General features: G+C 40.4%; 1 protein-coding gene across 2 annotated transcripts; it reads right to left on the bottom strand.

Moving 5' to 3' along the window:
* Nucleotides 1-631: 631 nt before the first annotated feature.
* Nucleotides 632-17,007, bottom strand: lrrc45 (leucine rich repeat containing 45). 2 transcript variants are annotated; one of them, XM_037081098.1, is made up of 18 exons: nt 16,779-16,905; nt 15,356-15,664; nt 14,524-14,585; nt 13,018-13,088; nt 12,397-12,575; nt 11,871-11,999; nt 11,069-11,181; nt 9,753-9,811; nt 9,522-9,599; nt 8,740-8,875; nt 7,857-7,934; nt 7,602-7,713; nt 7,448-7,518; nt 6,525-6,617; nt 5,790-5,882; nt 4,349-4,522; nt 3,609-3,756; nt 632-3,289 (listed from the first exon to the last, which is right to left on the bottom strand). In XM_037081098.1, exons 2-18 carry the CDS (start codon nt 15,582-15,584, stop codon nt 3,090-3,092), a joined length of 2,025 nt encoding a protein of 674 aa, XP_036936993.1. In that variant the 5' UTR covers nt 15,585-15,664; nt 16,779-16,905; the 3' UTR covers nt 632-3,089. The 2 variants fall into 2 exon arrangements, with proteins under 2 accessions (XP_036936993.1, XP_036936992.1); XM_037081097.1 differs by lacking the exon at nt 16,779-16,905 and adding an exon at nt 16,971-17,007 and having other exon boundaries at nt 710-3,289.
* Between the last annotated feature and the right edge of the window lie 133 nt (nt 17,008-17,140).

The raw sequence follows: 17,140 nt of genomic DNA, 5'->3' as shown, positions 1-17,140 counted from the left end.
GTGACACGTGTATGTGCACTAATAGTTCAGTTTTGGACTCAATATTCGTTTGTTACTGTACATTTTAAATCATCCACAACTGTTTAACCACAATTTCAGTACACCAGAGCATAAAACTGTACTCTATTAGATACCAGCCACCTATACATCATCAAGAACCATGCAATATTCAATGCATATAAATGAGAATGTAAAAAAATACAATAAAATTAACACACATACAGAAACACATCTGGCAACGTTAAAGACAGTGAGAAAATAATTCCTGGATCCGCACCCAAAGTTAAAGATATCTTTTCTAGACTAAGACACATCTTCCATCTGTTTAGTTGTTTTTGTGTGATACTGCTGACATACCAACTGACCAACAAGCCACCAAACAAATTGACATCAGTGAGAACAGAACCCACTTAAAACAATGGAAGACTTAAAAAATAAAGTTAATCAAAACTGGGTTTCGAAATGAACAGAGAAATAACAATGAACAGACGGAGTGGACAACACTCTAGCCGAATATTTTAGAGGCTTAAAATTTCTGAGAACTATCTTGACAATTATTGATCTTTGGCTGCAAATTTCAAGACCCAGTGACCTCATACATCCCCACCCCACCAACACACCACACTGAACACCATGTATGTTATCTGTTTAATAGAATGAAAGATGAATCCAAATCATCCACACCTGAAGAACAATAATGCAACATTAATCTTTCAAAAGAACAAATTTAATGTATATACATATGAAATATGTATACTGCATACACACACATATATGTATATATATATATGTGTGTATATTTAATATATATATAAAAATAAAAAATGGAGATCATTTGGCAATGATTGGAGCACATTAGAATCAGGATGGAATAAGACAGACTATAATTAAGATGCAATAGCACTTATTGTTTTCTTTCAGTTTGATGTTTAAAATACTTTTTTATTTGAGGAGAAATAACATACTTTTTTAAAAATGACAGGATTTAGATCTCTTTTAATGTGTAAAAACATCTCTTACTCTGAATTTTGACTGTGAGCAGAGATAAAACAGGCTGATTTGAGACTGGCAGTAATCTCATCCAGCTAGCAAAAAAAGGGTCAAAGTCCAACGCACTGGTACCAACCGTTAGGCGCTTAAGTGGTCATTACACACAGCAACATAAAAGAGCTGGACTCAATAAACAACACTGATTACTGACATGTTCGGAGGACCACTACCAATTTTGCCAAGAGGGGGGCAATAGAACAGGGTCTTTGGCCCCTTCAAAAAGGAGTAGTTAACCCAACTTGACGAGGAGATGATGACTGAATCTTCATTTTTGGTTTAAGTTTTGTAGTGAACAAATCATTTCTGACAGCTTCATGGCAAAACAGAGTTGCATAAAATGGCTTCACACAACTTGTGCACCTTAATCCAAGTCTTTGGAAGCCTGGCGATCCCAAATCGATTTGCAAAGACAGCTCTAGAAGAATGCTGCCAAACTGTCTTACTGTGAAACTTCAGAAACTTCACCCGACTTTCATTTGAGGGTGAGGACATTATAACTGCTTTTCATTTTCTGAACTGTTCAATTAATGTGCTGAATTTGTCTAATGATCTTAAATGTCTCTGATGACATCAGGCATGCAATATTCATCCTCTGTGGGCCTTGAATATCTTCAGCAGATGTCTTGGATGTCAGGCCAGTAGCTTTCAGCCTTGCTTGCAGTATGGAGTTAGATAAAGTGATATCGGTTGGTCTGTCCTCCACTTTGGTCTAGACTGAATGTCAGTACCTATTTGATGGATTGCATCAAATAGATTTTGAAAACTAGCAAATGAGATTTGGAAATGTCAGGGTGCTAGCATGCTAATTTAAGATGCTGAAGATGGTATGAACATTATAACGCTCATCATCAGCATGTTGTCCTTGTGCATTGTCAGAGTGCTGAGTTAAGAATGTGACATTGCTGCTGACTGACAGTGTTGCCTAGCACCGAAGTGTAGCTCCAGCTTTTCATGGATCTTTTTTTTTTGTTCACCCTCGCCAATCAGTATGTTAGGCTGTGCTCCAGACAACTGGGAACCCAAACATTGCCACCACTGACAACAAAAAGTACAAAGTCTGAATCCTGGTCATTAACTCTCAACAGATCTTTCTACCCTGACTTCACAAGCTGTTGTCTACATTTGGTGTCTTGTACCTGAAACACTTAGAGGCTGAAAACTGGAAATTTTGGCCAGGAAACTCCGACCATTATTGTGACTGGAACACAGGGTCAGTAAGCGAGTGAGGTGTCTGTCCCTCTGATGTCATCTGCAGTCCAGAAGCTGTGGGAGTGGTTGCTTTGTTTTTCGTCAAGAATCGAAGAACTATTAAGAGTTGTTATTTCTAGCAGTGGACTTCGAACAAATTGTACTGTGTGTGAACCTGCTGCCATTTTTGTGTTGTTGCTGAGTAGTTAGCAAGTGTAGGAGGATGGCATACCCATTCTTACTTCAATTTACAAATCTGTGATTAGCCAACTGTTTCTCCAGACAATGGAAACAGCCCTCAAAAGCATTACACCAGAACAGGTCAGAGACTGTGGCGGACCAGGAGGTCAGGCAGCAGTTAGCTAAACTCTAAGAAGAGTAGAATCATAATCAAAACCGAGCCACTTCCTCCTACAGCTTTGCCAACAGTTTTTGCACTCACTTTTACTTTTAATTCCAGAAGTCGTTTAAACATCTAGTAAAAGTTCTCCTGTTTCTAGCCCGTCTTTGGACTGCTTGCGCTGATTGGCTGAACTTCCTCACTGTGTCACGCCAGCTTTTACATCAGTGACTATAATGTTATCATGACTGATAGAAATGATGAACAACGCATGAAAATAAAACTGAAGCTGTAATAATGAAGCTGAATTTTCTTTTAAGATTTCACTGATGATGTAAGCAAGATGACCACCTCTTCCTTTAAACTAGGTAGACCTGCTGGGACTTGTAGATGAGACTTGCTCTGCTGAGTTGAATCACCTGGGATTAGGAACAAGGTGTCCACCCCTTTTTAAAGCCTTTTTTTCAAGACTGCTTGTGCACCTTGTAGAGGGGGTGTGGAGGTGTCAGGGTCATTTCTTGGTGCTGCTGTAGTGTCCCAGAGGGGAGCCCTGAACATAGGTGAGAATGGCGCTCTGCAGGTAGCTGGCTCTTTGTGCCTCGTCCTCCCTCATCCTCTGGATCTCTGCCTCTCTCAGTCGCAGCTTCTCCAGCATTGATGTCATCTCACTCTCTTTGTCCAGGAGTGCCTCCCTGTGGTTACTGCTTAGTACTGCAGGACAGCAAGCGACAAAGTGAGAAAGGTATGAAATACAGCTGCACAGGAAACATTTCAGATATCACATATGATGCATGTGAAATCTACAATGTCTGACTTGGTTAAATGACAAAACACTGTGTTCTGAATAAACCAGCCAAGTGCTTGTTTTTTCTAAAAACGTAGAATGTTGGTTGTCTCTATTCACTTAAAACGTATTGTTTTATCTTGCATTATGGACCTCATGCCTCTACTATCAAATTACTTCTTTAGAAAAAGAAGTTGTTTTTTTCTGGATTAAAGACATAAAGAAAAAGACAGAGAAGTGTTCCACCTTTAAGCTCTCTCTCCAGAGCGCTAATCTTCTCTTTGAGTCCTCCCTGTGCCGTCCTCTCTGCATGTAAATGTCCAATCTGCTCCTGCAGCTCCACCCTCACCCGGCTCACCTCAGCCACTTTCTCCTGGTCCTTACCCGACAGCTCCTGCAACAACACACCACAAAGAGTAAAGAGTTATTTTGGTGGTCCAGCATCTGTCTGCATATAAAAGCCCCTTTTATTTTCTCATAGATGACACAGATGATGCAGTTGCAGTTGCAGTAGACAATTTTCACTCTCCTGATTGAATCATTAATCGTTTAAAAGATGAACACAAGATATCTGGTTCTTTGTCTGTGCACATGTGGACTGTGGAAGAGAAGTTTACTGTCTGGCAACAGTAATCTGGTCAAAACTCAGATCAAACTAACAAACTAGGCCAGACAGATCAAGCTCGAATCAAGATTCTGTTACTACATAGCCTTTTGTCACCTTGCATATTTTCAGATGTGGTGAGGACAAAGAGGGGATCACCGGCACTACCATGCACATGTGGCCAGTGCAGCTACCAAACAACATGAAGCTCAGATTACACACACTCAGAGGGAGAGGGAGTTTTACTGAGTTTAGGACTCCTTTACTTCAGGATACTGTAGCTTGACATATCACATATCTGTAGTTCATACACAGGAGTCACATATGGAATATAATGATGCCTCCACATAGTGAATGTACCAGGCAGCTGGTGGGTCCTGACCTGCTGAAGCTCCTCTATCCTTCGCCGTAGACCGTCCATCTCGATGCTCTGCTGGCTGTTCTTCACCTGCAGCTCAGAGATGGTCTGTTTGTGCTGGGAGCAGTGGAGCTGTGCCTCCTGCAGGGAGGAACGCACCAAGCGAAGCTTTTCCTCCAGTGTCGATAGATGCTCCTGCTACTCATGGGAAACAAAGGTGGAAGTAACAACTGTCTGATAATCCACTCAGGATCAGCACTGCTTTCCAGAGACAAGGAAATACAAATGTGTAAGGAAATACAAATGAATTTAAACAAGTAAGAACTACAATCAGAATACTGTTGACCTGTCCCTGTCTTTTTCCTTTGTGTTTCCTGGTAGAAATAATGTCTTTGTGGCATTTCAATCTAATCATAACTATGACTGACTATCAAACTTTAACACTACTGGGCACTGTTTAGCTCAGTTGGTAGAGCAGGCATCCCATATGCAGAGGCTTGGTCCTCGCTACGGCGGCCCCAGGTTCGATTCCCAGCCTGGGGCCTTTGCTGCGTGTCACTCCCCCTCTCTCCCATCCTGTTTCCTATCTCCAGCTGTTGTATAAAAATAGAGCCAATAAAAGCCCCCCCCCCAAAAAAAACCAAAACATTAACACTGCTTTGGTTCACTCCAAAATGTGTCTGTTGGCATTTCAAATAAGTTCTGCATGTTTGTCTTCCGAGTAGTATTCACACTAATGGGAAGTTGCAGAGCCTCCATGATGGGTTTTGCTTGAAACACACAAGGAAAGGCAAAGGATACAAACAGGACCATTAACAAACCATGGTACACAGCAGTGCTAACAAAAGGTGGTAACGCAACAAATTTGGCCAATCACCTGAAGGAGCGACATTCCGTCTCCACTGCAGGTGACAGCTCCTGTTTCAACATCACTCAAGTATTAAACGAGGTTGTCGATGAGTGTAATCCTGTTGTTGGCCCAGCAGCCATTTGTAATCGTAACATTAAGCCCATCCTCCTCAGAGGCATCGGGCCAGAAGAGTCTCAGACAGCTGAGTTGTCAGAGGTAAATTAAGTTAAATAATGTTGTGCTAAACTCACGGTAGATCTATCTTTTAATAAAAATGATGTTATGCCCACATATGTCAATTTTTGGTATTTGTTGAGAATTTATATTTTCAAGGTATTCTACTAAAGTTTAGAATTCCAGTATAGTGACTTAATTAATGAATGTGTCAGATACATGTTCTGCTGCTGATCTCTTTTAGTGTTTCAGCCAACCAAAGTTGATTTTAGGGTTGAGTGATTTTAGTATAATAATAACTATCTGATAAAAGGTACACCTGATCAACCAGATAAAGTTCTAGTGAATTCAATACTCAATTTGTATTTTAAAAAAAACAAATACATGTCAAGCCAGTGAATATATGTAAATGTAGGTGTAGTAGCAGATTTTCCAACTCACCTCCTCTAAACGCACTTGAGCTCTCACTCTGCCCAGTTCCTCTTCAGCCTGGGCTTTCTCTGTTACACATGCTGCTTTAGCTTTACTCAGTTCCTACAACAGACAGACATTATGACATTATGTTAACAGTGCAGCTGGACTGGAAGTTTCAGCAGTGCTTCTCACTCGGTGCTGAAGGTGTCCATAAAGATTAAAACCAGTTAATTTGACAGCAATTTCATGTGGAAATGATAATCCAAAATGCAGGACTATTGTGTTGGAGAACATTACAGTGGAAAGATGTTTATCTCATTGTGTCCACCAACTGTACCTCTTCACCTACAGTGTAGATCAAATTTGTTTTTGATTCAACCACAGCTTTACCTGAAAACTGGGAAATTCCCAGGTGATGAGGAATCAACTTGTGGATTTGAATAACTCCGCTGTTTGGTCAGTTACAGTTAGGGAAACTTCCACACGTCATATACAGCCTCAATCCAGTCTTTGGCAACTAACACCAGCTGCTTGTGGTCAGTTTATGTAAAGTTTTTATGTATAGAGTTATGTAGCTCACAGTGCAGGTGGTCTGCCAATTTTCACCTACATCAGAAACACATTTAAGGGGAAACTGCAGGAAATCCGGCTTTGGGGCTTTAAAATAACTATGACCTGTTAGCTGTTAGTTAGTTATTGTTGACTCACTGCATATATTTCATTGATTGTGTGCATGTGTCTCTTAAACATAGAAACTCTAACCTCTTCCAGTTGTATCCGCTGTCCCTCCATTTTGAAGATGCGTTCCTGAAGAGCTCTCTCACTCTCTTCTAGATGTCGAGTCACATGCTCCACCTATTAAGATGTACAATTTTAGCATTTGAGGTCAGCTGCTTGATAATCTCTCAACATGGCAAATGCGTGTCTGCAAAAACCTGCTGACCATGTGTAATGTAAATGTTTTGTCGTTGAGCATATTGTTGATTGAGAGTTAACTGAGCTGTGGTTGGGAAGGCCTGCAGTGACATCCTGGGGCCTGTTCTATAAAACTCACTAAGAAAGAGGGGATTCAAGTCCAACACCTGACTTGAACGAGCCAAACAAATTAGTTGGGGCTGTAAGTGGTTGTACAGAAACTAACTGCATATGCACGCTATTACCAAGCACAAGAAGCATGAAGAGTTCAAGTCTTTAATAAAAAAAACTGCAAGAAGTGATGTACAGGCCCTCATACCCCTGTGGGACTGTGTGCATACACCAGCCCCGGCCCAGCAGGAAGATCGTTGAATACTCCTTACCAAAGTCATGTTCTATTATCACTGTGCTAAAGAGGTCAATGTGACGTCCTGTGTCCAATGTGTGGCACTAAAGAACACTCACTGATTACACGATAGTTTGAAGTATATTGAGACGAGAGCACACCATGAACATTTTAAGAAAATCAAAGAAAGATTGTCACAGAACACAGTGCAATGACCACACACAAAAATGGTAGTTAGAGTAGAGAGTGTGTAGAGTAGCGATCCAATCAATGGTATATCAAGGAAAGATTGGACAATTTATACAAAAGTGATAACTACTGCCTGTTTCATGATGAATAATAGAGAATAGAAAATAATAGTAGAGAAACATGTAATTCCATGTTGCCACTAGAGGGCACTATGAGAGTAACAGAGAAAGGCTACCTCCTTCTGTCGGAGACTGTCCATGTCCTCCAGAGCCTGCTTGGACCTTCTCTTCTCTATTTCCAGACGTTCTGTCAGAGGTTGACATAGAGGAAAGTGAAAAAATGATATTTTCTGTAATAAAGACCTCTGTGATTCATATGTGTGTGCTTACCTTCTGTCTGTGTTAGACGCAGCTTTAGCTCTGCTGTGCTGTTGGTCAGCTCCTGCTTCAGGTCAAAGATCTGCTGCTGTTGAGACTTACACCTGCGCTCCATCTCCTCCACCTAACACACAATTAGGCATCTTACAGTGCTCAGAATACAGCTTTGGTCTGTGTGTGTGTGTGTGTGTGTGTGTGTGTGTGTGTGTGTGCACTCAACATGCTCTGACATAAATTCACAATGTTTTGAACAGACATGACTCTTACTTTACTCTTGAGCTGGACGTTGGTTTCTGTCAGGTTATGGATCTCTCTGAGGAGTTTGCCCTCTCTGAGTGCACTGTCCTACATGATGGAAACACATTGTGACAGCATTACCACAGCAAGCACAGATTATTTTATTTTGGTTTTGTCAGCTTGTATCAGCAAACATACACCAGTCACTATACTTTATTATTATTATTATTATTATTATTATTATTATTATTATTATTATTATTATTATTATTAATAATAATAATAATAATAATAATAATAATAATAATAATAATAATGATTTTCTTTTTCTTGGTATCACAAGGTTGATTTCAGCAATACTACCCAGGTTCATCTAAGAAGTAAATTGAAGATATGAAATGTAATAAAACTTTACACTCATACATAACATTATCTGGTTAAATCCAAGTTTCCTTTAAATTCAACATTTATTTATATCTTGAAGATTCATCGAGGGCTTGCCCTCATTTTCAATGATGTAATAGTAAGCTAAAAACAGAATAAATGCATGCACAATAATTAACAGAAAACCAAAACAAACAGCAGAATATTGTTAAGAACAGTTGCATTCAAAAATCAAGGATGCAGCACAAAAGCTTTTTGCATTAGCAAACACTTGAATGGGTCAAATGATGACAAGGGGGACCAGGGAGCAAACGGTTCTATATGTCTATCAATTAGGTAGGTAGATGACATGAGCAGCTTTGTTAAGCCAGGCATAAGAGGTTTAGTTTCAGTGTCTGCTCACTGTCTTACCATGCACAACTTTATATAGTTGAATCTAAATTCCTTTGACATGAACGCTGACATGTGTCTTAATCTCTGAGGTGTAATGACTTGTTCCAGTGTTATCTCTCCTCTCATGTGTCCTTACCTCTTGTTCTTTCTTCCTCTCTCTACTCTGTCGCTCCCTCAGGTCTTCTGTCTCAGCTTTCACTCTTGTCAGCAGCTCTCCCATGTTGTGGTTTTTCTGGTCAGAGAGGGCGAGGGCAGCCTCTGTCATCTGCAGTCTGAACAACATCATACAATCAGAGTTACTGTCTTACTGTGATGACTGAAGATGAGGATATGTCTAATGCACTCAGGAGAACGAAGACTTCAAGGTGTGTTATTATGTCAGTTCCAGGTTGACCTTACTAGAAAGAGGATCTTTGTCATCTTACATAGCTTGCAGTCCTATGATGTATGATAGACAGATAGACAGATAGATAGATAGATAGATAGATAGATAGATAGATAGATAGATAGATAGATAGATAGATAGATAGATAGATAGATAGATAGATAGATAGATAGATAGATAGATTTTCTCTGAGCATGTTTAGCAGTGTACCTGGGTGGGAGATACAGAATATACTGTCCTGAGATCGTAGAAGGAGTGAATGAATATAAGCTTTTGGCAGAAGTTGTACTGTAGTTACCTTCAGTAACCAATAGTAGTTGCCCCTCAAAGTGCCTGATTCAATATTTAGTATGTATGGGTGTTTCAGGAGGGCTGGGTCAGTGATGTGCACACTGCAGTTTACACTGGCGTCCTTCAGGCAACCTTATGCTTTACTTAAAAAAATATTACTATGACTTATAATATACACGAAACCTACACTGTGCTTTTCTTCTTCATTGTGAATATGGAGTGAAGGAAAATGAAATGTTTACTTGGCAGTTAGAGAGTTGACAGCCGACTTCCTCTCATTCAGAGCTTCCTGGAGTTGGTCTATCCGAACGGAGGTGGACCTAATCAAACAGAAAGAGTAACGAGTTCATAGTCATGAAGTCATGGATACAAACTGAGACTGGAGCAGAATGACTTTTAATACATTTCACTGGATCTATTTCCTTTCCTTCTGTTTATGGACAATGACTGCACACAGTTACACCCCAACTCACCTGCTGGAACGTCCCATCTCCTCCCTCTGCCTGTCTATGGTCTCCATCAGGCTTAAGAACTGAAAGAGAAGAGGAACAACCACACTCATCACCAAAGAAGAAAACGCTGACTGAGAAGCAGCCTAATGTAATAACAGATTCCCGTACAAGTGTGAAATGTGGAGTTCAGGGAATCTTGATAAATTTAAATACTGCCAAACTCTAAATAATTATCCTTTCTTTAGGTCTTAAGTCAGTTTGTCCTGGTGTGTTGCTGTTCTGTTGTGTATGCTCCTCTGTGACTAGATACAATCTTGCCTTATTAAGAGCTGATTAGCAGAAAGTAGTCTGATAAAAACTAATGGTGAGGTGTGTGAATATATAACAGGACTAAGAGGCTACAGCCATGCTAGTAACTCCCTGAGGCTTATCTCAGACACAGTGGGGCACTGAGGTAAATGGTTACAAGGAAATGCTATCATGCCAATATATAGCAAGTAGAATGCTGACTATGCTCATCATCTTAGTTTAGCATGTTAACTCAATCAATTAAACTGTATCCAATCTTATGTAATCTAACTTCATAGTATTAGTCATTACATAACTATTACAAGTATTTATCGTCAATGACCCATGAATGTCTGTGCTACTTCTACTTTTCTATAACTTTTACCAATTTAACAAGTAGATTTTGAGATATTTTACAGGTTGATAGATATCTATACCAAACTGCAATCCAAAAATATTTTGCTAAAAGTCAAGTGTCAACCATTTTGGTGCAAGTAATAATGGAGGATTACCAAATCAGTGAGATTTATCATCTGGGGGCCATGAATGTGTGCTAATTCATCCATTGGATGCAGAAATATTTTATAATGAAAATGTGTGAAAGCTTGAAGCATAGCACCTGTAGGTCGCACAGAAGAAAAGTAAGGGGATCACCAAAGTCATTAAGATCCATCTTCTGGGGACAATGAACATCTGTTCAAAGTTTCAGGGCGCTCCTATTCATAACTGTTGTGACACTTAATTTAAAAAAAGTTATCCAAATGTTAACCACAGGGTCCCAGAAGAGCAGGTGTTAGGAGAGCATCAGAGTTGGTAGAATTGTTCCTGTCAGGGCCATAAATATCTGCACAAAACTTGGTGGCAATCCATTGTAGCTGTTGAGGCATTCCAGTGAAACTAAGTGGTAGCAAACCTTAAAACATCTGCAAATATCTGCATGTCCAGATACTCATTAGGACAAGTTTTTCCTGTGTTTTCTTCAAACAGCTTTCCACCACCAGAAGTCTGTTCTGCGTTGGAGTTGTTTCATTCTGTAGTGTGAGGCTTACCTGCTGACCCTTCTCCTCCTTTAGTTTATGAATCTCCTTGCTGAGGACCTGGCTCCTGCTGCGGTTCTCTCTCAGAGTGGACTGTCTGTCTATGTTGTGCCCTGTGGTTTGCTCTTAAAGGGTGAGACAACAGAAGATAAAGGTTAATGAGTGCCAAGAGAGAATAATGGGTCCACGTGGATGATGGTATACTAACAGTTGGCACCAAGTGATAACCTGCACCACATTCAAATCCATATTATAGTAGTGTTAATACTGTTCCCTGTAAAGTAAGGTGTAACAAGATATTATTCAAATTGAAGCCATACCGTTGGAGTTAAAACCACAGATGGTTATAACTGAAGTGGTTAATATCTCCTCTGAATGCAGGACCGAAGTTGAGGTAACAACAAACCGTATCCCACAAGCAGTCTTCATGGTGTATATCTCATAAACTGAAGATAACATTGTGGCAAAAAAGCCTTGTGTTGACTGAAACTGGACAAAAAAATCATACCCTTTGTCCTGTTAAAAGTAAAGCCCACTGTTTTTTTTTTATGGAGAAACTATTGTCTGTGGAGAATAAAACATTTTGGTCACACTAAACTAGAGACTATCCTGCAATAGGATTACATTGCTTGTGTATTATAAGAGTATTCATAGGATCAACCACACAAATCTTAAAAGTCAGCCTACAATTTGAACACAGCTTCATACTTGTGAAGTTTTGTGACTGCATCTTCCACAGTACAAAGAACTGAATACTGATTATGTGGTAAGCAGTATTAAGACACACACACACACACACACACACACACACTACCAAGGGCTCTGAGCGTGTCACTAGGTATGTTGTTCCCTGCCATCTCCAGCTGCACTATGCTCTGGTTCTTCTGCAGAGCCTCCAGCAGAGACCTGCCACCCAGCAGACCAATGTTGTTCCACCTCAGATCTGTGAACACATCGGACCATCAGTCAGTCAGGCCACATACACGTAAATACAGAAAGATTACCTTTTTTCTAGATCACTGTAGACAAAACACATGGCATCTCTGTATGTCTATGACTGTTGTGGATCATGTGATCTTCAGGCCCAAGACCCCAATCTCAACCTCTATGGGACTAACTGCTTAGAACCATCATATGTACTTCAAAGCAATGAAGATCACTAATACAGGCCTGGAGGTTAGTTGATAACAAATATAACAATAACAATTTAAATTGCAAGTTGAAAAATGTTCTGATAAAAAACAAAAGAACTTTGACGTCAGTGTTCAACAGATTCTTATACACCTAGACAAGAAAGATTACAAAGTGTATGAGTTATATATTATGTGATTATGTGTCACCTAGAACTTCCAAAGTCTTGTTGTGTTTAAGTGCCAGGCTCAGCTCAGATGCTCCATGGTGGTGAATCTGATTATTGCGCAGGTCCAGGTGTGTTAGCACGCTATTGGAGGCCAAACCTTCACAAAATAGCGAGAAAGCTTCATCCCACACCCCCAGAGCGTTCCACTCCAACACCAGCCTGCGAAGAAGATTCACACATTTGAAGCATACTGTGTTGATGGGGACTTGTTCTCTGTTGCTGCATGGGGGGTTATATTTTATTAAAAATCAAATTGTGTCCTTTCTTGGTGGAATGACCTATTATATATATAACATGACTTATTAGCTGTCTGTAATAATATATATTAGCATTTAACATTAGTAAGTATTTTTCTGACCAACTGTGAGCAGATCTGACAGTACAAAACTCTGTATGGCTTCAAACTAATTAGCGCAAGACTGATGTGGGTAGCATGGGAGTAACAGGTAATTCCTGTTCCCAGTGTACCTCCTAATCCTGTCCCTTAGTGCTGTGATTGGTTAGTACTCCTTACTCACGATTGGATGTTCTACATCTTGATGCCTGCTGTTGCAGCAAGTAAGTAAGTGTAATATTCTCGTGTGAAGGGCGTTATTCTCACCTATGCAGAGTCTTGTTACGTGCCAGCAACCTTCCCAACACCTCAGCTCCTTTGGATCTTAAGTTATTCCCCTGTGAACAATATTTTGCATTAAGTTGTTGATGAAGGTTCTCAGTCATTCAGGTCATGACAATTCTAAGTGCTTTATTATAGGCAACTGAACTTCTTGAAGACATCCCACCTCTCAACAAAGAGGCTTCTTCAGTTCTAACTGGAGGGGAGCTGCAGGCTTTGGAAGTGGGAGCCTTCACAGAACATATTAATGCTGTGTATAATAACATCAAGTTCAAGCAGGAGGATTTCAGTGGAGACAATCTGCCCTTCTTGGACTGAGCAGTACACATTGAGGGAAAGCCTCAACAGTGAACAGTGAACAGAAAACCTACACACAGATCAGTACTTGCTGTTTGACTCTCATCACTAACTGGAGCACAAACTAAAGGTCATCAGAATCCTAAACCACTGCGCTTAGACAGTGTCCACCAAGACAGAGAGGAAGGAGAAGGAACGGAAGCACATCAGGGGAGAACTTAAAACCTGTGGCTACCAAAACTGCACATTTCTCAGAACCTCGAAAAGATCCAGAGCAGACAGAGAGGAGGAGATGAGAAAACGTAACATCGTCATTTCTTATGTTGCAGGAACATCTGAAAGACTCAGGAGGATTTTTAATAAACATCATATCCCGGTCCATGTTGAACCCGCCAACACACTGAGGCAGAAACTTGTCCATCCTAAGAACAAAACACCCAGACATTAATAGAGTAATGTAGTTTATGATGTTCAGGATGTTCAGTGCAGCCAGGACTGCACAGATGTGTACAGTGGGGGGAAAAAAACAACCTCTCCATAAACAAATGGCAGAACACAGGAGGGCCGACTCCTCAGGTCAAAACTCTGCTGTCCATTTACATCTGAAGGAGACAAACCATTCCTTTGAGGACAACAATGTGAACAACTTGTCCAGAGAAAACAGATGGTTTGAAAGAGGAGAAAAGAACCCATCTATGTCAAACTGGAACAACCGTCTTTGAACAGAGGAGGTGGCCTAAGACATCACTTATCACCCAACTACAATTCTGTACTGAGTTCTCTCCAGACAGACACTTTAAAAACCATTCACACCTGGACTCACCTAGCATTAGAAACTCACATGAAGCCTAGTCAGGTCAACGACCCAAGTGGCCCTAACAACTTTGAAACTCAGAGCTCAGACATGTCCTTGACGACTCTGTAAGGACACTCCCACACTGTGTAAAGACACTTCCCCACCTGTGAGGACACTCCCATATGGTGTAAAGACACTCCCACACAGATTTTAAAAGCCTGCAGCTCCCCTCTAGTTAGTTAGAACTGAAGAAGCCTCTTGGATGTGAGGTTACATCTTTGAGAAACTAAAACAAGTCCAGTTGACTACGATAAAGCACTTGAGCACCAGCTCATGTTTCAAGAAAAAAAATCCATTCATGATTTGCAGTGTTAACAGTGTAATTTTGCAAGTGTTACCTTCAAATCCAGGACTTTTACGGTTGTGTTGCCAAACAGTCCAGCCAGCAGAACTGTAGCACCTGAGAGTCATAGACAAGTATGGAAGTAGATACAGTAAATCATTACACTGTACATACTTATAGTCATCAACTCACATTTGCAGAGTCAAAACCATTACCAACAATGAATAAGAGCTCTCAAAGACATGGCGACATGTTTCTTCATTAGGATGAACTGAGAGACTGTGGGCAGCACACACACTGCATACTTTTCTGTTGTGGTGCTGGTTACAGGCACAGGCACACACACGCACCACACATTTCTCCAATCTGTTCACTATGTTTTTAAAATACTTCCCAATTATTCCTCTCTCCTTAACTGTTTCAGTAGCACAATCAAGAGTGCATATTCCTTTTAAAAAAGAGTGCTTTATGTGCAAGACACATACATTTTCCATCACACTCTACGGTGCTGGAAAATGGCATAGGATGATCCCCTCCATGCCACACTGCACTGATGCAGCAATTTGTCCAAAAGGAGCCCCCACCAAGTATTGAGTGCATAAATAAACATACTTCGCAGAAAGTTGAAATTTCTGTATTATAAATCCTTTTTTAATTGGTTCTGTGCAATATTCTAATATATTCAGATATTCAGTTTATTATTTTTATCTTCATGGTTTGTGAGTCGTAATCATCAAAATCAAAACAAAACAAGACCCGATATAAATCACTTTGTGTTATGAATCTAGAATATACGAAAGTTTCTATTTTTGAATTAAAATATAAAATATAAATCTGTTTTTAGATGCACCTGTGTACATATAGAGGCTGTGTGAAGACCTACACACCTTCCTCGCTGAGCATGCAGTCACTGAGTGACACTTCTGTAAAGATGGTGTCTTTTTGTAAGGCCTTGGCCAGCACAGAGCAGGTATCTGCAGACAGGCTCTGTCCACTCAGGTCCAGTCTGGAGCCCTGAGCAGCCCTGTTCTCCTGGAGCTGAGCCACGACACTCTCCTGAGGCTCCACACCTCCGTCCTTACACAGACGCAGGTACGTCCGTCTGAAATCCTCCATTCTGGTTACCGGTCTCTCCTTTTCCTCTGAGATGTACAAGGTTGACTTCACAACTCCCTCTTTTCTCTGTGATCTGTTGGCTGGAGAAGAATAGTTCATTTACAGACTAGGGTTAAAAGGATTATCATCAAAACATTAATCAGTAAATATTTGGGGAATTGATTAAACCTTCATTTAATTTTTCATGCAACAAACATTACAATGTTCAGTCCATTAAATTGCAACAATATGGTGCTTTTCTTTGACTGATGTGAGTGTAAGATGATAAAACTGATAAAAGATTCTACAGGACAGAGTTTGAATAGATCTGGTGTCTTGCATCAAACTGTATTTCCCATGGGGTTCTTCATTACAACTTATTACAATCAGTGTAAATAAATGGAAGTGGAAGCAAGACTGCAGAAGGACCAAAGTAAAACAACAGTAATCTGCGGCTTTTGTGAGGCCAAACTGCTTGAAATTCTTGAGTGGTAAACTTCTTCTGATAGACTGGTTCCTGCTGGGTTCATCTACCAACAGTGCAGTTTCTGAGTAGGAAGACAGCACTCAATCAGACTTGTTAGGCACTTAAAGTGTCCCGAGACTCTCTAATAGACAATAAGACTACAAGACCTTTAACCTAATACACAGTGCAGCTACTGTAAATTGCACTGAAATCAGCTGGCTATCAGAATCCATGACTAGTAGATAGTGGATTTAAAAAAACTTAACTTTGTGATGTAAAATTGGCTTTGCAAGTACTCAACTAAGACAACCGCCATTAAAACTATAGCAGGTTAGAGTTCATTATATATCGACTAAAACACCAACACCTTCTAGAGCCGCCTCTTCAAGTCGGCAAGATCCAGCATAATAACAACTCGACACATGAAATTCAAAGTTTACGAACTGAGCTGCCAGCTAACTTATGTTCGCTGGATGGCGGAAGCAGGCACTGTGACACAAAAGCAGAAAACTAACTGAAACAGATGCTGCTTAACGGAATTGTATGTGTGCCGTATTGGAAAATGGCGTCTATTGAGTTAGAAGATGCTTCAGTTCTCTGATAAAAAAAGCTAAAATTGACAAATTTTGAATGACAGTGTCGCGCACCCTTATTGTAACACTGTCTGCACGCGGTTCGACGGCGTGTGCAGTTGGCTGTTAGTTTTTCCGTAAAAACATGGATATAAAGTTGAAATTAAAAACACAGACCTCACAGACTGCAGTACAGTTATCTTCCTTGCAGTTATTGTTGTAGAAAACACAGCTGACAGGCAGCAGAGGAAGCCAAGCGGCAAAGTAACTAGGAAGTTCGTTTCGGCGCAAAGCATCTTGGTCAACGTAGTTTCCAAAATCCTTCAGCAGTTCAACTTTGTCCCGGGTCAGGGTCAGACAGATACTCACTTTTTACTGCTCTTGCATCCATCAGAACTGTCCGGACGAAGAAGGTTGTGTAATGAAATATTCGTAGTGTTGTGTTATTTCAGCCCAGGGCCCAAACAACGAGAAGCAAACAACCCACAATGATGAGGGTGTTGTACCAGCAGATGGCGGAAGACAGCAACACGTCGGTA

Source organism: Acanthopagrus latus, chromosome 20 (genome assembly GCF_904848185.1).
Source record: "Acanthopagrus latus isolate v.2019 chromosome 20, fAcaLat1.1, whole genome shotgun sequence".
Classification (NCBI taxonomy): Eukaryota; Metazoa; Chordata; class Actinopteri; order Spariformes; family Sparidae; genus Acanthopagrus; species Acanthopagrus latus.
Note: the sequence above shows the minus strand (reverse complement) of the source record. Positions and strands in the feature narration are given on the sequence as shown.

What these genes read in the sequence shown, in the direction of transcription:
- lrrc45 (XM_037081097.1), bottom strand. Translation starts at nt 16,992, where the DNA reads ATGGATGCAAGAGCAGTAAAAA. An exon ending in CAAGACTTTGGAAGTTCTAG is followed by an intron (nt 12,000 to 12,396) that starts GTGACACATAAT and finishes ATGTGTTCACAG; the next exon opens with ATCTGAGGTGGAACAACATT. An exon ending in ACGTCCAGCTCAAGAGTAAA is followed by an intron (nt 7,714 to 7,856) that starts GTAAGAGTCATG and finishes ATTGTGTGTTAG; the next exon opens with GTGGAGGAGATGGAGCGCAG.